The sequence below is a fragment of the Amphibalanus amphitrite genome, unplaced genomic scaffold (genome assembly GCF_019059575.1).
Source record: "Amphibalanus amphitrite isolate SeventyFive unplaced genomic scaffold, NRLGWU_Aamphi_draft 000605F_arrow, whole genome shotgun sequence".
NCBI lineage: Eukaryota > Metazoa > Arthropoda > Thecostraca > Balanomorpha > Balanidae > Amphibalanus > Amphibalanus amphitrite.
Genome location: NW_024882099.1, coordinates 29,209 through 55,295, shown reverse-complemented (window position 1 = coordinate 55,295; position 26,087 = coordinate 29,209). Strand labels below are relative to the sequence as shown.

At 46.3% G+C, this 26,087-nt stretch overlaps 1 protein-coding gene across 1 annotated transcript in view; it reads left to right on the top strand.

Annotated features, from left to right (window-relative positions):
• Window positions 1-26,087, top strand: part of LOC122394683 — a 112,640-nt gene that overhangs the window by 75,035 nt on the left and 11,518 nt on the right. The window contains exon 2 of the mRNA XM_043391718.1: window positions 8,405-8,612. Coding sequence (XP_043247653.1) covers window positions 8,405-8,612 — 208 coding nt within the window. The remainder of the gene's footprint in view (window positions 1-8,404; window positions 8,613-26,087) is intronic.

Genomic DNA, 26,087 nt, shown 5'->3' with positions numbered 1-26,087 from the left:
CTCCATCCTCCCCACAGGCTCGTGAACTACTCATTCCTCTGAGCGCCACCGACAGTTCAGGCAACGTCACACACTGCACTTTGAACGCGCTGCTGACTACACGGGGAGGCCGAGGTGATAGTGCTGCCCCCTGCGGCACGGCTGACAACGCAGCGGCGACCTCTGCGCCCGCTGCCACGAAGTGCCTATTCAGCCGCTCGGCCCATGCGGGGTCGCTCTGGTGCAGTGGAGCGGCTCTCGGTTCGGGCCTCTTGGAGGCGATGAGGTGTCGTCGTATGTCTGTCCATGTCTTGGCTCGCTGGTTCCGGTAGGACAAGGCGAAGTACTCGGAGCAGGCCTTGTATTGGGCTCTCTTCACCGCATTTCTGCTGTCTCTGAACGCCTGCTGTTTTTCGATTATCTCCGTGCAGATAATCGAAAGCATATACCAATCTCCAATTCAATTTTTCCATTTTTATGAAGCCTGTAGGTTTTATTTCTGGTTTTTTGATATTGCCTGAAAGAATACTTGGATGTCTGTCTTTAATAAGTGTAAGGTGCTATCCTACATTCCTAATGATTAAGTAAGATTGATTTGAAAGGGACGTGACAATACAAAATGCAAGGAACCTATTACCTACCTATATTTTTATGAATTTGTCAGGCTAAAGAAGGAGAGATTGATATTATGATACATCTTTAACTTGTGTTGAAGCTCCCCCTACCTATGTTGGTAAATGATAAAAGTCACAGGTCTGTATAGGTTCTGCCCCTTTCAATGTTGCTGGGCATCCGTTGGCAGAATATTTAGAAGTAATTCTTCTGAATGTTTGAGACGAGGTGTTAGTATCACTGATGTTAGTTGTCGGACTTTCGTCCCCGTCTTCAGTTGAGATGTTAGTTTCACAACGTTTCGGCCAGTTACTTCTCCGGCCGTCGTCAGGTGTTCTTTGGCCCTTAGAAGGGCCTGGATGTTGGTGGCGTTGCGCCGTACGCGTCATACCGTTCGAAAGCTCCTGTAGTCAGCGGGAATCGAGCTCGGGTTTCCCCGGTGATAGTCCACGGTTCTAACCACTCCACTATCCAGGCAGACATCGTTATGGAGCTGGAAACTTGGTGTCATTTATCCCCCAGATGTTTTTGTGATTTCCTTTGTAGTGGGAGCCATATTGGGCTGATGTCAACGCTTGGCTTGCTGATGGGTTTGCTGGCCAGCGCCATGTGTGCGGCTTCCTTGATCTTTCTGATTTTCCAGTGTGGCTCCTTGTCGATGATGGTGGTATCATCCCAAGCAGGTCTGTGATCTCCTTCAGACCATGCATGCTCCGCCACACCGGATTTCAGTGCTCGGGGTTACATGAGCAGAGTTAATACGCATTACAAACGGACTACAATGGTGAGCGAATAGGAAAATCCGTTCCTGATACGCATTTACTTGCTCATGTAACCCCGGTAAATGTTTCGCCTCGGATGGTAGCCTTCCTGTGTTCTTCGAGCCTGACCGCCAGTGGGCGGCCAGTCTCGCCCTTGTATGACCTGCCGCAGCTGCACGGGATGTCGTATATGCAGTTCTTTGTTTTCTCCTTGGTGGTTGGCGGTCTGACCTTTGTGAGTGACCTGCGGAGGGTGGTGGTACTTCTGAACACCGTCCTGATGTTGTATGCTCCGCAGATTCGCCTTAGCTTCTCTGACAGTCCTCTGTTGTATGGGAGGGATACTGTCGCGATGGGCTTATCCCTTGGTTGTTGTTGGGATGCTTCCTTGGGTTTGTGTTTCATGAAGCTCGTTGGGTATCCGTTTCTCCTGAAGGTGCTGGTAAGGCGTGACATTTCCATCTTTCTGGCTGCTTCGTCTCCACAGATGTTGGTGGCTCGGGTCTGCAGGCATCTGACGATACCTTTCTTGACTGTGTCTGGGTGGTGTGACTTGAAGTTGAGGTAGCGGTCGGTCGCTGTTGGTTTGCGGTAGACCGATGTTCTGAATGCTTCCTCAGATTTCTCCACTTGGACGTCAAGGAATGGTAGTTTGTTGTCGACTTCTGTTTCCATTGTGAATTGGATGGAGGGTCGGAGGCTGTTGAGGTGGTCTAGGAACGGTGTTATGTCCTCGCAATGGTCCCACAGGACGAATGTGTCGTCGACATATCGCAGCCACAGGGATGGTTTCAGTGGTGCTGTTTGTAAGGCCAGTTCCTCGAAGTGTTCCATGTAGATGTTGGCGATCACCGGTGACAGGGGTGATCCCATGGCCATTCCTTCAGTTTGTTGGTTGTAGTCATCGCCCAGTTGGAAGGCGGTGGTGGTGACACAGAATGTCAGGAGTTCCATGATGTCATCAGTCGGGATTGTCGTTCTTCCGGGCAGTTCCGGGTACCCCGTTTACCCCGTGTGGGTGCCTGTTCGTTCGCGCTCTCCCCCGTGACCCGGGAGATGCTCGGACACACGATCTTCAGCATGCGGAGTTCGGCCGCCTCCGGTGCCGATGGTGTTTGTATCCGCATGCGGAAGATCGGTTTCCCAGCTATCGGTGATCCCCTCCTGCATATCATCAATTCCTGCATCACACACTCCGACATCCCAGCTCCCTGGAAACACTCCCTAGTCAATCCCATTCACAAATTCGGTGACCCCTCTGACCCTACTAACTTCCGTCCGATATCTCTTGTTCCTGTCATTACCAAAGTAGTCGAGCGCCTCGTTCACCGACAGCTCTAAAACTACCTCACCAGCAACCACCTCCTTTCATCCAGTCAGCACGGTTTTCGACCTCACCACTCCACGGTAACTGCACTTCTTTCCGTATCCGACCAGCTCCTATCCGCCACCGATAGGGGGGAGATTTCAATGCTGTGCCTCATTGACTTGAGCAAATGTTTTGACGTCATCAACCACGATATTTTACTGCGAAAACTGAGTTTGCACGGCATTGAAATCTCCTGGTTCGCCGCCTATCTTCGGGGACACACACAGAGCGTGTCCCTGAACGATGGGTCCGGATGCAGGGTGCTGTCTCGGCCGCTCGCCAACGACATGGGTGTCTTCCAAGGTTCAGTTTTAGGTCCGCTCTTATTTACTATTTTCGCCAATGACTTATCTCTACACGCTGATGGAGCTCTAGTGTTTCAATACGCGGATGACACCCAGTTGTTGGTGAGCGGTCCGAAAGATGACGTCGGGGGACTCACCTCTCGCATGGAACGCTCACTGTACTCACTAAGCTCTTGGTTTAGCTCTCACTCGCTGAAAGTTAATGCAAACAAAACCCAACTTGCTATCTTTGGCAGTCGACAAACTCTGCGCTCTCTTCCGAACATATCAGTAACTTTTTGCGAAGTAGCTTTGAAACCCCAAGCAGAGGTGAGAAACCTGGGCGTCGTCTTCGACGGTGCCCTGACCTGGGAAGCACATGTGTCCGAGCTGTGCCGGCAGTACGCCGGTGTGCTCGTCGGCTTATCTCACTGCCGTCATTATCTTCCGGAAGGGGTCATCAAAGTGCTAGTATCAGCACTTGTACTGTCGCGGATCAGCTATTGTCTTACTGTTTACGGAAATGGTTCGCAGCGAAATTTTGACAGACTCACCAAAATTCTCAATTTCGCGCTGAGGGTGATTTTTGGCCGTCGAAAATTCGACCATGTTTCCCGGCTCCGCGAGCAGTTGCGTTGGATGACGCCTCGCCAGATGGTACAGGCTCAGACGTTGGAACTGATGCACAGGGTGCTGCGGCGGGGTGAACCAGACTCGCTGGTTAACTCCTTTACCCGATGCTGTGACACTCGCATGAGAAGTACGCGACAGGACCACCTCTTCCGTCTACCCAGGCCGAGGACAGAGGCCGGGAGGCGTCGCTTCGCCTATAGAGCGCCAGACCTCTACAACTCGCTGCCTGCCGGAACCACCGAGCTGTCTCACCAGCGTTTCGTCCGAGCAGTGAGAGCCCATGTTTTGACCTTGTGAGACCGTCCGTGCGTATGGGTCGTGGGATTTGGTCCGGGCTGTGAGCTGTGTGATTGTTTTTATTGACTTGGGGCAATAAAAGCCACGACTGATTGTGGACTGCCCTGCAAATGTAATACATACATACATACATACATACAGTGTATCGTCGCTCTCCAGTCTTGTCCTCACTATGCTCAGAGCTTCGGTAGTGGGCACATTGGTGAACAGACTCACCACATCGAAGCTTACCATTTGCATGTTCGGCGAAGGTCGCATGGCCTGAACCAGTGAGACGAAGTGGGCTGAGTTCTTGACATATGTAGGTGTTTTGCCACTCAGTGGGTTGCTGATCTTGACGAGGAAGTATGTCTTGAAGTATGTCATACTTCCAGCAGACAAAGGAAACACCACCGTTGTCATGGACAAGAAGGAATACGACCACAAGATGAACAGCATTGTGACAGATGGATCGTACACCAAACTGAAGAAAGACCCAACCCCGGCCTGTGAACGCAAACTAACAAAGCTCCTTAAGAAGAACAAGGACAAGGAACAACTCACGGACGCCCAGTACAGAAAGCTGAGCCAACATCACAGCAAACTTCCACACATGTACGGGCTGCCAAAGGTACACAAGACCAATGTACCGCTAAGACCAATAGTAAGCTACCGTGGCTCAGCCTGCCATCCTCTGAGCCAGTTCTTCGTCAAGATCATCAACCCACTGAGTGGCAAAACACCTACATATGTCAAGAACTCAGCCCACTTCGTCTCACTGGTTCAGGCCATGCGACCTTCGCCGAACATGCAAATGGTAAGCTTCGATGTGGTGAGTCTGTTCACCAATGTGCCCACTACCGAAGCTCTGAGCATAGTGAGGACAAGACTGGAGAGCGACGATACACTGCCCGGAAGAACGACAATCCCGACTGATGACATCATGGAACTCCTGACATTCTGTGTCACCACCACCGCCTTCCAACTGGGCGATGACTACTACCAACAAACTGAAGGAATGGCCATGGGATCACCCCTGTCACCGGTGATCGCCAACATCTACATGGAACACGTCGAGGAACTGGCCTTACAAACAGCACCACTGAAACCATCCCTGTGGCTGCGATATGTCGACGACACATTCGTCCTGTGGGACCATTGCGAGGACATAACACCGTTCCTAGACCACCTCAACAGCCTCCGACCCTCCATCCAATTCACAATGGAAACAGAAGTCGACAACAAACTACCATTCCTTGACGTCCAAGTGGAGAAATCTGAGGAAGCATTCAGAACATCGGTCTACCGCAAACCAACAGCGACCGACCGCTACCTCAACTTCAAGTCACACCACCCAGACACAGTCAAGAAAGGTATCGTCAGATGCCTGCAGACCCGAGCCACCAACATCTGTGGAGACGAAGCAGCCAGAAAGATGGAAATGTCACGCCTTACCAGCACCTTCAGGAGAAGCGGATACCCAACGAGCTTCATGAAACACAAACCCAAGGAAGCATCCCAACAACAACCAAGGGATAAGCCCATCGCGACAGTATCCCTCCCATACAACAGAGGACTGTCAGAGAAGCTTAGGCGAATCTGCGGAGCATACAACATCAGGACGGTGTTCAGAAGTACCACCACCCTCCGCAGGTCACTCACAAAGGTCAGACCGCCAACCACCAAGGAGAAAACAAAGAACTGCATATACGACATCCCGTGCAGCTGCGGCAGGTCATACAAGGGCGAGACTGGCCGCCCACTGGCGGTCAGGCTCGAAGAACACAGGAAGGCTACCATCCGAGGCGAAACACTGAAATCCGGTGTGGCGGAGTATGCATGGTCTGAAGGAGATCACAGACCTGCTTGGGATGATACCACCATCATCGACAAGGAGCCACACTGGAAAATCAGAAAGATCAAGGAAGCCGCACACATGGCGCTGGCCAGCAACCCCATCAGCAAGCCAAGCGTTGACATCAGCCCAATATGGCTCCCACTACTAAGGAAATCACAAAAAACATCTGGGGGATAATGACACCAAGTTTCCAGCTCCATAACGATGTCTGCCTGGATAGTGGAGTGGTTAGAACCGTGGACTATCACCGGGGAAACCCGAGTCCGATTCCCGCTGACTACATGAGCTTTCGAACGGTATGACGCGTACTGCGTAACGCCACCAACATCCAGGTCCTTCTAAGGGCCAAAGAACACCTGACGACGGCCGGAGAAGTAACTGGCCGAAACGTTGTGAAACTAACATCTCAACTCAAGACGGGGACGAAAGTCCGACAACTAACATCAGTGATACTAACACCTTGTCTCAAGCATTCAGAAGAACTAACCTAACCTACTGATTTTTGCCTACCAGGCATAAAGAAACCTAACCTAACCTAACATACTGATTCTTGCCTGCCGAGGATCCTAACCTAACCTAACCTAACCTAACCTAACCTAACCTAACCTAACCTAACCTAACCTACTGATTTTTGCCTTCCGAGAATAAAGAAAGTTACTTGCAGGAATAGATTGCAGGCAATAGTAAACCAAATATTTTCAGGTTAAGTGGTTATGCATCAGGCTTCAGGCCGAAGGCCTGAAGCCAGATACTCAACCACTTAACCTAAAAATATTTGATTTACTATTGCCTGTAATCTCTCCTGAGGCATTGCCTACGGCAATGCACTGCTTCGCTCCGAGCATGGGGCAACACTTAGCCTTACAGGTTGCGCTAAAATACCATTTTCCTCCAAAAATGTTACATTCAGACATTATAAATCCGATAGCCTACAACCTTTACCACTGTTTTCTTCCTACCACGGAATATTGAAGACTGAAGTAGTGCGAAGTGATTAAAAAATAGCATAATATAACCAGAAATACCATTTATGGTGCGAACTGCGAACTGAGCTAATTTAGTACAAAAGCAACCATTTTAAGGTGCTGGAAAAATCCCGAAAAAAATACTAAGGAACTGCCGACAAAGTGCTGATGACTGTTGGAAACCTTATAAAAATTATAGGCATATTTCTTCATCATCATTATCATAGCTATAGTAATGAGTGAGCCTAAAAATGATTAGCCTGGCTATGAATTAATTATCAAATAAGTTCTACCAGCACTACCCCAGTGCTTGACCGGTACTACCAAAAAGTTTAATTGTTGTTTATAATAAAAATATTTTTGTAATGTTTGCTGAACTTGTTTTCAGCTCGTCTCCAACTCTCAGGCCTCACAACCCGGCGCTCAGGCACGCCCACAGCTGACTGGCCGGGCGCAGCCGGCCGCGCCCGGTGACCGGGCGCACCGCCTCAGGGCGGATGACGTCACGCAAACGGGGTGCGGTCTGGCGGGCCGCACCACGCCGCGGCCGCTAAGCCGAGCGCATAGCACAGAACGCTACAATTTTCTTTTCAAATATCACCGTCTTTGAAAATAATCACCCCTCCCCCACCCAAAACCCCGATTCCCTACACTTCCCCTAGTGTGTTGGGCTAAAAAAAGAGTACCAGCACTTCCTACCAGTACTTGACCAGCACTACCTCATTAAATGCAAACGTTGAATTGTTGTTCATAACAATTTTTTTTCAAATATCACCGTCATGTGAAAATATTCCCCCATCCCCCACCCAAAACCCCGATTCCCCACATTTTCCCTAGTGTGTTGGGCTAAAAAAGGGTACTATATTTCCGCGTAGATGTTTCGCAACAGCTGACTGCAGGTTCTCACGACAGCTGGCATGTTGAAAACAAACGCGACTGGAAATCGTGGCGAGATCACGGTAAGTTAGTTATAGCTGGAAATTATTCGTCAGATTAACTGCATGACACAGTATTGTTACTAAACACGAGTTTCTCTATAGAATGATGTCTATATTATAGGAATTAACTAATGTCTGAACCGGGACAGGTGGGCAGTGTGACCTTCCGTCCGCAGTGACATCCGTCACTGCGGACGGATGTCACTGCGGACTGTTTTAGGCTGCGGCGGCACGAGCACTTGCACTCTTGTATCACTTTCACTATCCATGGTGTGGGGCTCAGACTGCGGAGCGGCCCACCCGCTGCCACCGGATGTAGCGGTCAACTGAGTGTATTTCAACACAAGCGCCTCTAGTGGCGACCTGGCGAGGTAGGCACATGACGTAAGCGCACTACGCGCTACAATAGGAAATATGCGGGCTCACTAGAATGAATCCCCGGGTGATTCGCAGATCTCGGCAACTCTTCAGGGAGTTCGCGGTTATCCTGGAGAGTCTTGTTCATCCGCGGACCCCGTCCCGTTTATCCGCGAATCCGCTTGGCGTTCGTTCGCGGAGGCCCTAGGGATTCTGTGGATCCTCTAGGAAATCGGCGGATCCACCGAGCTCGCAGACACTCCCTCTAACATTGACATGGAAAATGCGTCAACGATCTTTGGGGACCACTTGTACAGTGTTTAGGAGCTTGGTTCTGCAATCTTACCCACGAGTTTGTCTCTCGACTTGCAGGGCACATGACCACTGTGGTCTGCTAACGGCCGCCGCGCTGCTGCTGCTGATGGCTTCAGCTCTGGCTGGCGACTGGTGCGAGAATTTCGAGTCTGGAGCTGGAACATTCTGGGAGCAGCGCAGCTTCAGCGGACGCTGGCAGGCCAGCACCTATTCACAAGAATCAGCTTTGACCACCGCAAAGATACCAAAACCGATCACCGGCGAGGTAGGTGGACCGCGGCCTTTGGCAGTGGCTGTGGCGCATTACATTCTCATTCGGTGTGAGAAATCCGTCCGCTGAAAAGACAATGTCACAATACGTTCTTTCAAATCTATCAAGCATTTTTGAAGTAAGAGAAAAATAAGAATACTAGCCTTATAAGCAAGCATGATTACGAGCGAGCGAGCGCAGCGAGCGAAGCGAAGTCTTTTGAATATAACGGAAAATCTCAGTATGAGCGGCCCGGCCCGGCCCGGCCGCGAGTTTCCTAAGTGTGGAACTATTCATACCGTCGCCCGTTCGAGTGACGTCATCACTCGGCGCTGGCGGCTAGGTGCATGGATTGGCGGGTCCTTAAGTTGGCGAAGAGGCGGAGCCAGTTATCCTGCGTAAATATTTAGTCAGTCTTAATTTTAGCGAGTTCCCTAGCTAGAGAAAAAGTAACTTGTTTTGTTCTACGTGAATATATAGCCGGTGTTATTTCAGTTATCGTTCGTGCATTCGCCCACCTTGGAAGCATATCTCCTACGAGGTGCTTGAGTTTTGACGCTATGGTTTGTGCACTGCGTTTCGCTTCAGCATTGAGCAAATGTCTTCAGTATTACGGCTGGTGATACTGCCTATCGGCGTTGAATGATGTTTGACACCAATAGGACATAAATTAGCAGGTAGTGCGAATTTATTATTAGCAGATTTATTAGCGAGATTATTAGCAGATTTATTAGCGGACTTATTATTTATTTTATTAGCAGGTAGTGCGGAACTATAGTGCGGATAGTGAGTGACGCCATCTGGACCGATGCTGGAGATGGTAGCGCCACCTGCCGCCACTTAACTGCTCGCTACTTGTAACAGTGCCTGGCTGGTGCTTTGTGTTGATTGTTTGAAGCGTAGTGTAGTACCTTATGACGCATAATATAAGGTCACTTTGCAAAATTTGAGGAGCATGGACGAATTAATTTGTGAGACATTGACGCCTTAGCAATACATAATTGTTCCCAACACAAGCTATGCATTAGATTTTAATGTAATTGCTCAACTTCCCATAATAACACCAGGGGCGCTAGTGCCGCGCGCCGCTAGCCTATAATCGTGCAGCGATTGGTCAGCCGACTGTGAGCCATGACGTCACAGCCTGTAACGTCATCTCGGCGAAGCTTGCGCCAATTATAGACCTTAGGTATGGGCAGTTCCACACTTAGGAAACTCGCGGCCCGGCCCGGCCTGTAACGCTTTTGAGAGTCTTATATCTCAGCAACCGCTGGACCGATTAGCTTGCGGTCTTTTTCACTGGGTAGCCCCATCCCTTCTACCCCGTAATTGACTACCTTTGATACATCTCAGTGACCGTCGTGGCACGTGGCACGTGAAAAGTCAAGGGTGTTCAAGCTGTTTTGAAAAAGTAGTGATTTTGAGACGCTCATATCTCAGCAGCCGCTTGGCGACTGTCTAGCGGTAATTTTTGTAGGGTAGCTGCATCCCTTCTACCAAAGGTCGGATACTCTTGATCTATGTGAGTGACCCCCACTGCACGTGCAAAATAAAAAAGAAGAGGTGCCAAATTTGTTCCCATTTCAATAACTCGGTAATTACTGGGGCGATTTCGCTGAAACTTGGTATACAGGTAGGCACCCACCAGGCAATGCATTCCCACGTGTTGCGGTTAGGGTGCTACTGCACGTGCGCACGTGCAGGGGGCGCCTCCAGATCTCGAGAACGGCTGGGCCGATTGCGCTCAAATTTGGTAGGTACACGGTTGGGGACCGGTTAGTAGGATGCCGTGCAAAAGTCAGTTTGGACCCCGTTTGCACGTGCGCACGTGCAGAATGCCGCTTCCAGATCTCAGGAGCGGCTGGGCCGATTGCGTCCAAATTTGGCACACCGCTAGCGACCGGTTAGAAGGGTGCTTTGCACAAGCCCGTTGGAAGTACCCTCTCGCCCTTCCGCACGTGCAGAGTTCACTATCTCGCTCGCTCGTTCTTCGCCCTTAGGGCGTTTTACTGGTTGTCACACATGGTTACGAGCAGTGCTGCGGAGTCGATGATTTTTTTGGTGACTCTGATTCCGACTCCGACTATGGTTTTAAAAATCGGCTCCGACTCCGACTCCAGCTCCGACTCCGGACGTTTCTCTCAAAATCCATTTCATGATAATAAGTTCATAGTGGATGTTTTTATTTTGTCTGGAAGGATCCTTTGCGCATTCCAAAGCCTTGCATGGAAAATACAAAATATGCTAAGTACATAGCATGCGGAATTTAAAACAGGTTCAGGTGAATCCACCGTCTTCTGCTTCTTTCGCTGAAAACGTTCGTCCAAAACAGGAATGTTTTTTTTTTCGACAACCACTGCTTTCGAAAGTTCAACGAGCGCAGTACCTGGGGCATTGCACGATAGATCGTACCATTTTTTTTTTCCAATTTGACACCCTCATCTCTCGGAATTTGACTAGAATTGGTCTCAGGGGTAATCAGGGGCTCTGAATCCACCTGTAACAATTTCAGGCTTATCAGATGAGTAATTTTTGAGGTATGGTGTATAACATTTTTTGGATCTTGCTCTGCAGCGCTAAGTTTGGCGGGCTGTAACTCTAAGACGGATTATTCAAATGCCAAATGTTATATAACATTGAACTTGCAATGAAACAGAGATTAATATGTATTTTTGAAATTTCGAAAAATACGCTATTTTTGATATATGACATATCGAGTTTTCTTTTTTTTGTATTTTTTTGACTCTGGGACCAATTTTTTTTTGAATTTTTATTTCTTTAAAAAAATATTTGGCTTATTGTTAAGAAGTATGCAAAAAATTAGGAAGGTGTTCTTTCTATAAATGTATTTATTTTACGTCACGATAACGGTTTCGAATAGTGATTTCGGGAGGGGAGCTTACAAATGGCGTGGTAAAGCTGCCTAGTGACATCACGGGTTACTGAAATTTCAATTGAAGTCTGAGTCATCTGAAAAAAGTGAAAAGAGGGTTCATCCAACCCTCTTTCCTATAAGCGCGAGGGTGAAAAAGGCTGTTTGGTTCTGACATTGTTTTGGACGCCAATGACCATAGCTGTCTGAGATGAAAGTTACAGGACGCATACATGGTGTCCTCCAGAGGTCTCACAACTTGTATATCTGGGAATTTTTAAAGGTTACATGAGGTCAGGTCGGTCACGTGACATCACTATTATAAATCAATGGGGAAATATAAAAACTGTTATTTTGGCGCCGAGAATGATCTAAAACTACCTCACGTACATGGTATCATGATTTCATGCACTCCTTGCGAAGTCCAATGCTTCACTTTTGCATTGTTAACCTTGCGTGACGTCATTTATGACGTCATTAGGTTCGTACGAGTTTTTCGTCAATAACTCCCGACTCAATGGAGCTAGAGAGTCGGGAAAGCCATCAATGGACTAAGGAAGACCTTCCGAATCGAATGATATGCCATATGATAGGGTAGTGTGGGGTATTTTGAACATATTTTTACGTCTTCTCCGTTGTACCAAATTCCAGCTCAACCCTGGATGAAGGAAAACTGTTTCAGTAGCGCATGTGTCACTTGCTTTCACCATGCAAGCCTCATTTTTGGACGAGCCGAGCATACCTTGAATAGCATAGCATCACTTCTCCACCAAGTCACGGTGTGTTCAAATTGCCCAACCGTGGGGTAATTTGAACATACTGTCTTTACCTGCCATAAAAAAGATAGTCTCGCCAGCACCGATGTTGTTTGACGCATAAACAAATAGGCAGAGCAATTCTAAAAATAGCATCATTTGAAAAATCAACACAACAACAAAAATAAGAGTTGCAGAGTATCAATATCTGCACGCTGCACACCGGTCAGTTGACAGAATTCGCCTCTCTTCAATTAACAGAACGTCTATCATCTCCGTTCGATAAGAACTCTACCAAACCTTACTTCATCTGTTATAGTGGTGCCAATCGGAACCTGGACATTCGGAGTTCCGATTCTTTATAATGTCTAATTCAGAATTGATTGCACAAAGGTATAGAAGTCTGGACAACGTTGGACGATGGCCTGCCACACTTAAGCATTTTTATCAAGTAATCGTGCGTAACATTGATTGGCGAATGGAAAGCTTGTTAAGCTCTCAATATAATGAACACTTTTCGGCTGGTAAAATTACATGATAAGCAATATAAATGACGGTTTTGAGTGTTGATAGCTGCATAATTTTCGGACATATTTGGACAAATAGTTGACTTTAACATTTTTGGACGGAAAATCAACGAAAATGCCAGACATTAGACGGATATTAGACGTAAATTTTATAAAACTGGCATCACTTATCTGCTACTGCTTTGGGTCAAAAATATTGGCAAAAAAAAACTGGGAGCGCTGTTTTTTCGGAGCTATCCCTGTCTTCATTGAAATTCTCACACTATGTTCAAATTACCCCACGCAAAAAGTTATTTTGCAATTTTTAAAAACAGGGTTCAAAAGCAAATTTCTTGGATTGAAGGCACTGATTAGGTCATTGTACAACAAAAGCCGTTGCGTATTAGGCGCTAGCAATGCACGACTTTGCGCTGCAATGAAGTTGCAATGACGTGTTGTTACGCGTTTATCCTTGCGAAATTGATTTTTTACACTGTGCGTCAACATCTTCATTCCCTGAAACTTTAAACCCCGTTCATATGATAGCCCTTTTAGTTACGATAATTTCTCTCATTGGTCTTATTGTCATGCCACTTATGGATTTTCCGTAATTTTGTGTTATTCACACTATGTTCAAATTGCCCCACATGTTCAAATTACCCCACCCTACCCTACCCTTTGCCCAGCTTCGTGACCTGAGGGGCTCTGACCTGACCTTGACCCGAGGTCAACTACTTAAGTTGACCTCACCCTAGCAAAAAGTATACCGTTCGATGCACCTGAGCTAGGCGAACACAATGATGCCAAAATTGCGGCTCTGCGGCCATTTTTTGCAAAGTTATTTACTAAAAACCGAACCCGTAATTTCAGTCACTTGACCTGACCTCAGACGCCACCGGTTAACCCGCGACCTGGTGGGGGGGGCTATTTTTTGCCCCCCCCCCCCCCCCCTCCAGACTTTTCGATATATCTGCAGAACCGCTGCGCCAATCGTCACCAAACTTTCAGTACCCTCCCGGACATCAATTTTACATATGGTGACCAAAAATTTTTTCCAAAGGCTATGATAGGTTGGCCGGAAATGACGTCAGAGTGACGTCATGTTCTGCCGTTTTCGACCCAAAAAAGGGTTTCACGGGAAGAGCTGTCAGGCCTATAGCTTTGCAAATACAGAAAAATGATAAGGACATAAAAGCTGTAGCATTGACAGGGCTACAACATTGCTATCTCGGATTTTTGAAATTTTTGGATTTTGACCCCAAAAATAATTTTTTTATATTATAATCGAAAAATCTAAAACGTTTTTTGAATTTCGCAAAAACCGGAATATATGTGATAGTTCTTACCACCTTCCTTCCACATACCAAATTTGAGATTGATACCTCTTTTTTTGGCGAAGTTAAGCGAAAAAACTGTTCAAAATTGATGACGTCAAATTTTCAAACTCAATTTTTAGCAATTCTAGACCCCGTAGCGCAAAACAAAGACCACCATTAGACTCCCCGTGACGAGCTGCATCGAATCAATACCCATTTTATGCAAAACTATCAACTTTAAAATTTGACCTTTTTTGGCCTGACCTTGACTTGACCTTGACCTGAACTTCACCAGAAAGTGACGTAAGCCGTACCTGATAGTCTTATAACCAACACCATGGAGTTGGAAATGAAAAATTGGCCATAAAACATGCATCACACAACCTTAGTAAAGTTGGGCTCATGTGACCTGACCTGTGACCCTTGGTGACCTGACCTGTGACGTGACCTGGTGTTGTCAGTGACCTCTAACAGCAACATATCTACTAGGCAACTGACGCCCTATCGCTGATTCTCGACAAAATGCGTTTTCCTCGGTGTTATAGCGCATTCCCTAGAAGACCCGTGAACGGTGAAACATTTCATCTTTGACCTGACCTGTGACGTCATCGGTGACCCCGAGGTCAATGAAATTTGGTTTCCCTCGACAAATTTGACAGGCCTTACGAACGCCGTTTGAATTTTGCGGATCCGTCTAGTAGTTTCGGAGATACGAGGGGGGCAAAAAATAGCCCCCCCCCCACCAGGTCGCGTTATAAACAGACCCCACCAGGGCGCGGGTTAACCTGAGACCTTAAAATCGGGTACCAATCGCTGTGACTTGTAACGGCACACACGCTCGTTTTTTCCGCGAGGCTCTAGCTCTATTAGAAGCGAAACTGCGTGCTGGGGTCGTATCAACCCCTCCGAAACCCTTTTTGTTTGCGGGAAAATGAGGAGCTTATAGAAAGAACACCTTTCTAATTTTTTCCATGTCGATTTGCAATGACATGAAGTTTTTTTTTGAAAAAATAAAAATGTGAAAAATTTTGGTCCCAAAAGTCATTAAAGGCAAATGAAAGAAGATTAAAGTTTTTGCTCAACAAGGAAATTTTTTCTTTGGAATGTTTGAATAGTAATATTAATTTTTTATTCATCGCAAGCTTAGTGTTGTTTACTTTTTGTTGGTTGCTTAACCCGTTCTTGAGTTATAGGCCATCAAACTCACCGTTACAAACCGAAGTTAAAAAAATGTAATGCAATATAACTCAAAAAGTTTTGATCTGAGAAGTCTGATATATTGCCAGGCGTCTTTGGGGCCTATGATTACCATTCGGACCGATTTTCATTAAAATCTGAGAGATGAGTGTGACGGGCCTGGTACGATCTATCGTGGAATGCGCCACCTGCCGTCAAGCAAGCACGTGCAGAGCATGACGTTGAGCCATGTGTTAGAAATCGTGCACACGTCCTTGTACTCTGCTCCAATACACTCCAGCTTACCATTCGTTGTCAAGCGCACCGCCTGACTGCCACACAGATACAAAACACGTTACTCGTCGACTTAAAGTGACCATCCCACCTTAACATTAGTTTTGAGTTGAGATAGTCAAATTGGTGGCCATGGCCTGAAAATACCGGTTTGGGCACTCACAACATCGAAAAATGCTTTGATTCGGAGACATGGAATTTCAAACTTGCAGTTTTCGGATTCTAAGGGGCTAATGCATTGAAATGCCCCCTTAGAATTTGTGACGTCAGCGCAGACCTAACGATTTTAAATTTTTACTAAAATGTTTGGTAGCACGCGGTAGTATATGCCGCTTTGCGCGCAACAAGTGCCGCACTTTCAAATAAAGTCGCCAGGAACAGCGGAGATCCCAAAAAGTAAACAAAAGTAAAAGTCTAATATCTTGAAAACCGGTGAATATTTTTCAATGAAATTTGGTAGATATTCGTTTTCGCTCTTTCTCAACCGAGCGACATCACTTTCATGCCAATTCATTAACTTTTTTTGAAGGTGGGAGGGTCCCTTTAATGACAATTATCGACACACCACCATTATCACGTGTGCCTTCGGCACTGGCGCCTGTAACATATACCGGGTGGCCCAGAAAAAACGTTCCCAATTTTAAATCAATATTTCTCAGAAAGTGATAAAGATGCAACATTGAAACTTCCAATAGTCAATGCGGCATATATTTTCAGGAAATGGTATGATTTTTATGTTATTCGGTCGATTACTTTTAAACGGTTCGTGTTTCTAGCATGCCATGTAAAAATCACTTTTTTGCTCAGATGTTTACTAAAAATGTGAGTGAACGGGCCACTTCCATCTCGGCACCACGGCCTGCAGCCATGACTGCTGCTGGCAGTTCTAGCCTCATCGATGGTTCAGGCCTCAGGGTGACACATTCCCTCTAGCTTTTTTCCTTATTCGGTCGATTTACTATTTGATCTTCTTGAAGGAAGGGCGATCAGCAGTAGCCCATGCACCGTGCCGCTCCTTCTCTTCGAAACAGGACTTGTGTTGAAACGAATGACATCCATTAACGCAATTTTGGCTTAGCATTTGAATATTTGGCATATAAGTGGGACAAAAATATTTAAAATAACAGCACACGTGCTGGTATCATTCACGTGCTCTATTTTTATAATTTTTTTTCTAACATGGTACGTCTAAAGCAGGGGGAGGCACTCGCCTTGGCCATATATGGGCCAGAATGTCTAACGATTTCCGCCATGTTGTGTATACCAAAGTCTTGAAAAGTTGATCACTGCAATCAAACTGCAAGCATGAAGCAGCAGCACTTTTGAGTAGTGTACCTCTCACTAAACTGCACCTCTGCTACCGTACATGCAATTTATATTTCTGGTATACACAACATGGCGGAAATCGATAGACAAAAACAAGTCACCAATGCTCCTTCCAGTATATATTAGAGTTCAGTGGTCTAAAGCCAATCATTACTACCGTTCAACAACGGCAAAAAAAGCAAAAACGTCTTACTTAATTCAACATAAGATTGCTGGCTTGAAAATGATGGCTTGAAAGTGTTATAATTTGGCATACCAATGCGCAAAGAAGTGACGCAAACTTGATGAAAATTTTGGCTCGTTATTTGTACTCAAATTTGAGATATAGGCCTCCAAAGTTCGGAACGTTTTTTTTTTGGGCCACCCGGTATATATTCCCAACACCCCTCCCCTCCCCGAAGCATACACTCACATCATCCAACTATATACACGATACACATGTCATCGCTGCCATGCGCCTCACTGTCACTCCCGCGCCGCTCCCACCTCCAGCCCCTCCGGCATACGGCCGGCCACCTGGGCGTATCCCGCGGCGTTTAGGTGTACGAGATCCTCTTCGGACAACTCTCTGTCCGTCTTGTAGGCCCTCCTCCGTCTAGCCTCATAGACGCGCCTACATACGGCGCGCCCACACTGTACAAACGTCGCCGCCCCTGCGCCCAATCTTTCACGGGCCACCGTGCAGAGGGCGCGATCCAGCTGAAAAGCGGCCGTGTCCTCCCAGCAATCGCTGGCGTCGCGCGACGGGCGCGGGACAGGGCCTAACAAAACAATCCATCCATAGCCCGGGTGCCGATGGCTCGGAGTGTGTCGCCAATGGTCTCCAGCGCCCCCGATGTCAGTGGCCGGGGTAGGGACTAGGGAGGCCCTCGGGTACACATCACTACCCCCTAGCCAGATCACAATTAGCCAAGGGATCATGCCGTCGTTGAGGCACTGCTGTTCCCAGACGCGGGCCCTTCCCTCCAGCACGGGAATGCAGGCGTGCCAGTTTTGCCACGAGGGACCCACGTCTCCACCCGGTAGTCAGCAGAAGCCGGGCGCAGGTCAGCGCGGCGCACCATCGAGTCGCCGATTACGCCGATTACGGTTTTGTCCTCTCCGTGGCCGAGTGGATAAAAGTGCCGGAATTCGACGCTTAGCCGGAAGTGAGAGCCCGGTTCAAGCCCAGGTGCGGGCGGCCACATTTAGCTCCTACGTGTAATGGCGTGCGTGTCTGTGGCAGGGGCCGCACAGAAGCCAGGTAACGCAGGGTATATAGAACAACGGGTACACCAACGACGCGGAAAGCGACCATTTTACCTGGACAAGTAACAGGGTAGGTGATATATTTTTTGCATATAGAAAAAATAGACATGGGCGTAACTTCGTATGTGGTTGGTGTGGAGAGCTCCACACCAACTTGAAAGTTGGTGTGGATTTTCCACACCAACTTTAAGTGATGTGGACCACCACTTCTCATGCACTTTTCGTAAAGTAAAAAAGCAAGATATGATTAAAGGCCAGAAGAAATCAGTATGGGTTCTCCATAGTCCACAAAGGCGGATAATTGGGGTGGGGGTATGGGAGTGCTCGAGCACCCACTGAGCCGAAAAATGCACCTCTCACTGGCAGAAACACCCCAAAACCTGCAAGTTTACAGAAAAAAAAAATATTTAGTTTCAGAAAAAAAATATCCAAAGAGCATGTCATTGTTTAATCAGCAGTAAGCAAGAGCTGTATGAAGCATTTAATGGAAGCATGCACCCACTAGATATCACAGTTACACAATATGGATGATGAAAATTATTATTGCTCAAGCCTTTATCATTGTCCAACTGCTCTGGTTCTTATTTGTAAAAGAGTTATGCCTCAAGATGCTGTTTTTTTTACCAGCTCTGGTGTCAACCCCAGCCTGACAAACTGTAGTATTCGACGAGTTGTGGGGAATGAGTAAGGTAGCAATTTTTTTTAGCAAATCTCACAGTCAGGAGGGCACAATTACCATGTGCCATGTGCTTTGCTTCTACGATATACAACTATGGACTCATGAACCAGATTCTTCTAAAAATAAGAATGATGTATTGTTGACTTGAAGGCTGAAGCACACGTGTATACGTCGGCTGCGCCATAATCGTTGCAATAGCGCAGTGATACCTGATTTGTTGTTCCCGCCGAAGTTTTTCCTTCGTCAGGAAAAGACCATTTTCATGCATTTGGTATTTTGTATTTTTTTGGGTAAAAGCTGGCAGTGGCTTCATTTCGACTTTATTTACTTACCTTTTTGTTATATTAAAAGTGAATAATTTTTATTTAGAAGATATTGGATTGGTGTCTAAATATTACAGAAACGTGCACGTTCGTCAATCTAGCAGTGGATTGATACTCGCGAATCTGCTGCTGGTAGACACAAGACAAGCATTCACGCAAGGCCCTATATACCCATTCACGGTTTCCGAATATGCTGCTTTTGTCATGTAATAAAAGTTAGCCTATGCTAGGCCCAGACTAATTTTAGCCCTTCTCAATCCAAATGCGGTCCAAATTTTGATATAATATGCAAGGAAAACTTCTCACATCCACTCTCTGAGACAACATGCATGGTCTTCAGGACGGTGCAAGGATGGTCTCCATCCTGCTGAAACCACTGCCATGGTTAATGGTGTCGGCACAGCTGCGCTGCGGCGAGCGGAAGAATCACTGGAGGTCGGAGGATCCTCGGCCACCTCTCTTGGTTAATCGTTACCGAATTTCCGCAGATTCCGCTGTCGTTTTCAGGACCTCGAAGGACACGGAGCCAAGTATGCATGCCTTGTACGCACATTACGCCGTGCGCATATTAAACTTTTTCTGGCGTTTTCCCGGTTGCGACGAAACTATGAATGAGTTCGTAGATAGGACAAGATGATAGGGTCTTCTTAAGGCCGAACACTGAGCGGTATTTACGCTTTGTTCCAATGACGGACCTTCTCTTCGAGTCGAAATTCGACTACTTCAGTTTTCTGCTTACTATTCGGTGTAGTCATCATCAAAAAGAGGAAAGATCTTTCCTCGCCGCATGAATGTTGGGAGACGTCACCCCCTCGGCTCTTAAGCTGGGGGCAATCGCCCTCGCTCCCCCCTGTTCCCGGTCTATGAGGTGATTGGCAAGGCGATAAACGAGCTGATTGGCGTTTCCACCCGAGCTTGAGCATGATAGGGTCTGTTCTAGTGATTGCTCACACCTTCTCCATAGCTCTTCTAGCCAGTGAAGACTTTCAACACCATAAGCGTCGCCACGGAGGGGGGGGGGACAAGCGGGGCAGTTTGCCTCCCCCAACTTCCGACCGAGTAGGTACCCCCTGAGATCGATGTAGATCCGATGAGATTTTGGGGTCGACAAAAAATGGAGGGTAGTTTTCGAGAATGGCTGTAAACTCCACACCAACTTTGAAAACGTTTCTACACCCATGAAAATAGAGTATTCCATTCTGAAGAGTAAAGCCAAATTCATAAAGCAGTTATTTTTAAATTATATGTACCAGAAATAACATACTAACCATAGTTTAAAACTTAGTCTAAAGTTAGTTGAAAAGCGTATAGTTGATACTAAGATGCCATTATTTATAGTCACCGTGCTAAGATGGAAGGAATCAATGGAAGGCAGAAATGGCGCAGCTGTTTCATTCTTGAAGTGTGTTCGCAAGCAGGATTTACGTGATGCTAGCGACATCTATGAATGTAATCGTGGATGCTGATTGGCTGAGCGAGTCCGTGAGCAGTATGACTAATTTACGCTAGTACAGGGTTGAGGCATTGTGCGCATGCGCAGAAACTTGTGCTCTCATGGAGGGGCTTTTGGTACCTCGGGCAGCGCCCAATGCTTTTTGGACCTGTTATGGCCTCCGCATCGAAAAACGCTAGATAGAAAGGTTGTAGAGGAAGGTTGAGGCTACCTTTCCCCACAATAATATTGGCACTTTATCTATTAGCTTACGTATGGGGCTCGCTTGAAAAAGGTCGATTTAACATGGAAACCCTATGGGGTAGTAGTTTTTGAGCGCCCATTTGGCCTAATGCTACCAACTGTTACTGGCTACCCCTGAGGTAACGTGAGTGAGCGGAGGGGACCGTGTCCAGTCGTGAGGGCACGTTAAACGATCGGACAAAATTCTGCCATACAACTGGAATTGCGTGATCGGGTGGTGGGGTCAGGGTCAGCACAACAAGCTATGCTTAGTGCGGGCTCTGATTCCTCAAATCCGCCCATTCAGCCATTCGGACTAAATTTATAAAAAAAAAGATGCCTTTAACCCGGCGGCCGCTGGGCCTCCGCGCCACCCGCCGGCCGCTGCACAGTGGGCCGATATGCCATTCTAGCGCGACAGGGCCTGAATCTTCGAACGGAACCCTTGGTTTTTCGCGAGTAATTCGCGTAAAAAGCGGCCGATCGCAACGAAACTTTCAGTACCCTCGCGATAACTACTTTTGCAGCTAACCTGAAAATTTCATGACCCTGACCTTAATGATCTTTGACCTGTGACCTTCTTTCGAGACCATGTTTGGCCGGAATCGCGAATCAGCGTATGTCGGCTCGCATTAGCCGCGGGTTTGCAGTCTTTTCTTGGTTTAAAGCGTTCAAACATGAGATATTATGTTGCTCCCATGCATTAGGGTGGGTGTCAAGGTCACCAGAAGGTCAGGTAAGGTCATTGACCTTTGATGACCTTGGTTCACTTTTTCGAGTTTTACATGTTTCTAGGCTAGTTTTTGGAGCTGAATTCGAATCTAGCAACCATTTGAACATTTGCTATGTAGCTTTGGTGTCTTCGTAACATGTTACAAAGCTGTCAGAGGCGGTTGCCACCTACTGCAAATACCCGGCAAAATCCTTACTGGTTGACCTGACCTGACCTGACCCGACCTGGCCTAAATGCATGAAGACATCATCTATGATCGTAAATAACATTATATTCGTAATCAGCACCCAAAAAACCCATAGCAGCCACCCTTTACGACGTTCTAACAGGTCCCGATTTTCCCGACTTTTGGGTCATTGACCTGACGTGGAAGGTCAACCGATGACCTAGGACCTTACAATTGGGTATTATCAACTTCCTCTTGTCACGGGCAACACGCTTGTCTTTTCCGCGAAGCTCTAGCTCGATCAGGGGCGGAACGGCGGGGGGTGGTCCAACGGACCCCTTCTATACGTTCGCGGCTGGAAAAACACCATTAGGGGCGAGGGTTAAGCCAAATCTGAGGGCTTATTTCAGAAAGACCACTAAAAGAGCAATTGAATGCACTTTTCCGCGACGATGTAGCTCTATTGGTCCCCGAGGTAAGGGCCGGTTTTCGAGAAATGTTGATATATGCAACATTTTACCTTTGATGACCTCTGGTGACGTGACCTTTGACCTGACCTAGAAATGACTAATTACTCCATCTGGAATTTCGGGCGCTCTTTCGAATGCCACTTACCTACTGCGTGTCGCTATGTGGCCCAAGAGCCGAGTTAGAAGGGGGAGTGTTCAATCAACACCTCCCGGCCCGGCGCGTTTGACGCCGAGCACTGGTCCGGCGCGGGTTGATGTTTGGCTGCCACATCCAAAGTCGCAAAAAGTCGCAAAAAATGACTGTTGGATCTTGTAGTGCAATGACTCATTGACATGTAGCGAGATTTTAGAAGCGGTACTCTGCGGTACTTTTTTTTTAAAGTCTATTTGTGTGTGACATCAATTATGTGAAATTATATTTTCGTCTTTAAATCTTTGCGGTGCCAATACATCATAACCAAGTAAAAGTTTGCCATTTTCATGTGGTTATGTGTGTTCTGCAGACCCGGAGCTATCGTTTGATGTATATAAATGTGGAATTCCTCCTCAAATTGTGATTGTTTTCGTGGATCAAAGATACGTTGTCGAAGAGTGCGGGGGACGAGTTCGGTCCAAACGATTCCGAAGTTCGTGTTTAAGCTGAGTTTTCGCCATGAAATAGCAATTGTGTTGGAAAACAAAGACTACAGCAATGTAGTATGATCATTTTTGAACAAATTGGTATAGGTTTCATTGCACATCCACAAAGTTCGATTTTTTACCCATGTCGTGCTAGACCTGGCGATCGGCCCAGTGTGCGCTGGGGGGGGGGGGCATATAGTTGCCCCCCTTTACTTCTGCGACGATATCGTCGCAACGCGAAGAGATAGAGAAGCGAAACTTTGCACACATCTTCCTGAATACCTAGCCGAGGTTGTGTCCAAATTTGGTGTTGATCCCATTTGAAATGACGTCACAGTGACGTCATATGTGAAATTATAGATTTGCGACTCTCATATTCCTCACGATACATCAGATATATGGGACCGAATATAAAGGACCGATTATTGGTCAGAAGCTAGATGGAAGTGTAGTAAGGTGTTTTAGGATGACAGCAGGTGCTGTCTAGTTCATTTACAGTTGAGTTTCATGCTCAGCGTCGTCAGAAACGGTCCATATCGGAAAACGGCAAAACTTTATGACGTCACTGTGACGTCATCTCAGGTGCTACAACCACCAAACTTTCCTCAAACATTGCCTAGGTATTCATTTGAAGCTATGCCAAGTTTCACGTTCGTAGCTCATCAGGTTTCGGAGATATTTCACAAAACGTAAAGGGGGGCAACTTTATGCCCCCCCCCAGCGGCTCGTGGGTTAAAGGGACTATCCCACCTTCTAAAATGTTGTTAAAACCAGTTAAAGGAAATAGTTCACTTTCACGAAATTATTTTTTTTGCAACGATTTATTATTTTTTATGTTCAAAATAATCAGCAAAGAAAATAAAACCTTTTTATAACAAAAGATTTTTTTTTCTATATTTTGATATAGGAAGAACTTTTCAGTTTCTGTAAGGCACACCCGATCCAGTATGAAAAGAGCATGGGTCCCGAAAATTCTTCAGAAACAGAGAAATTATCGCAGCCACCGGCATTTGGGCGATCTGCTCGATCTGATAATGTTCCCCTGAATGTCCTAATTGATCAGTACGAGAATTTCTCTAGAGTTCTCGTAGATAATTTCTCTAGTTTCTGAAGAATTTTCGGGACCCATGCTCTTTTCATACTGGATGGAAATATATGCAAGGCACACATCCTCAACGCAAGACACCTTTTTCGGGACGAGAAATAGAATATCTTTGCCTAGGGTGATCGTTGGGCTGTAAAAGCTCCTGATTTATGCTCGTCTCAGCCCAAGCTACGGAACTGCTATTCCAGTTCAAAACCCATGTTAAAAAGTGAACTATTTCCTTTAAATTGTGCCCGACTATTATATAGATTGGATGACCAGGAACACGGTTCTGGCATTTATTTTTCATTAAACATCTTAGGCTTCCCATATTCCAAACACAAACTTTCAAATATGTGACGTCACAGCCCAAAATTACCTCCTTCCCCAGGCCACATTGCTGTCATAAAGCTGATTCTTTTTACTCTGTAGGCACCACAACAAAGTTCAGACCAGACATGTGCTTGGATCCGGAAAAATGGATCTGAGATCCGATCCCATGGATCCCGATCCGAGATCCATTCAGATCATAGATCCAACCCCTCAATTTTGTCGAGAGATCTACTGGGATCATAGATCTGACCCTTCAATTTTGTCGCTAGATCCACTCGGATCATAGATCTGGCTCCCCAATTTTGTCGTGAGATCCATTGGGATCATAGCTCATAGGTGCTCAAAATGTTAACAACTTTCTTTTATAAGAAGTACCAAAGTATGGTTAGAAAACAAACAATCTTATACAAAGGCCATATTAGTAAAAGCATCCAGTTACATTATACAGAATCTTACTTAATAAATTATAAGTCGTGTCTGCGTCCGTCAGCCTTATGTGTCTTAATGCGCCGGAACGGCGCCGCGTATCGACGTGAAATTTACTGGGCACAAACTTTGGGTGGGGCGGACCATCGTATCAAAAGGTGGGCGCAATCGGACCAGGGGTGCGGCGTCAGCGCGTGCATCTCTGCCCCAGGCTTGCCGAGGCCGGCGCCGAGCAGAGAGCACGCGCGGTAGGCTCATTTTCTTCGCTTGCAAAACTGAGTGAAAACGATGAGAGCCAGCTCGGGAAGTCAACTCTGTGGATATGGTGGATATCAAGAATACAGGTTTGCGATGTTTGCGATTAGGATCGGGTATAGGTGCAGGTACAGGTATTTGGTACAGGTTTCACCGGTAAATAAAATAAATTTATCATTGTCACATCCCCACTTACGTGTACCTGGACGCGCCCCTGCGGCCCCGCTCGAGCGGGACCGCTGACCGGTCGGCAGTTGCCCGCTCGCTGTGCTCGCGAATACATGTGACAATCATCAAGCGAGCGAAGCGAGCAAACTTTCGGATCAGTAGTGCTCCTAGAAAAGCTATGCCTACCTTCTATAGGTACAATGCAGGTAAGTAACTACCAAACACAACCCTACTTATATAAACATACAAGTTTTGACAACCAAACTAATGGCCCTATCAACAATATCTATCCAAACGTACAGTTATCGCGTAAACCTGTATTCTAGTACAAAATAAAGGAGGCTCATGACGGTCACAACTTGAGAGAATTGAGTGACATGAAGATTGTTCACAGTTCACATACCAACAGAAAAGTTTGCATTAACAATTCACATAGAGGTAAGTCAAAGTAATGACTAATAAACAATACATAACTAAGTACCTACCACATCACAATTCATGTAAAGAATCTACATAATGATATTGATAAGACAATCTTGCATTAGACAACCATGAGGCTTTCCAGTTTCCAGCTACCACAATTGATTGATAAACAATAAAAGATGATACTGACACATGTGGCTTCGTTAGGTAAAGGTATTTTAATCTATTGAAAGAAATATTTGATAAAATAAACTGAGATATAAACAAAAGTATAAAAATATTCAACAGCCTGCGGAAGCGATGGGAAGCGAAATGTCAATTGTAATGGCCTTGGATATTTACCGTAAAATGATTATTCAGTATCTAAATAGAACTCGTGACGTCATTTCAAATAACAAATGAGCTAGGCGTTCTACCTTCGAGTATAATGAAAATAAATAAAAAATCAAACTGGAAATTCAAAAGTCTGGAGTTATTTTTTAAAGTATGTTCATTTTTTTCTGCCTCGCATAATTTTACGATACGATTGTTTGTGAATATCATCTTTGTAGCGTTGAATTTAATGACGTAAACGACAAACGTAAGCTGAAACGGTTTAACATGGCCCTGAGCGGTGTGCGCCTTGCATCTTTATTTTATTC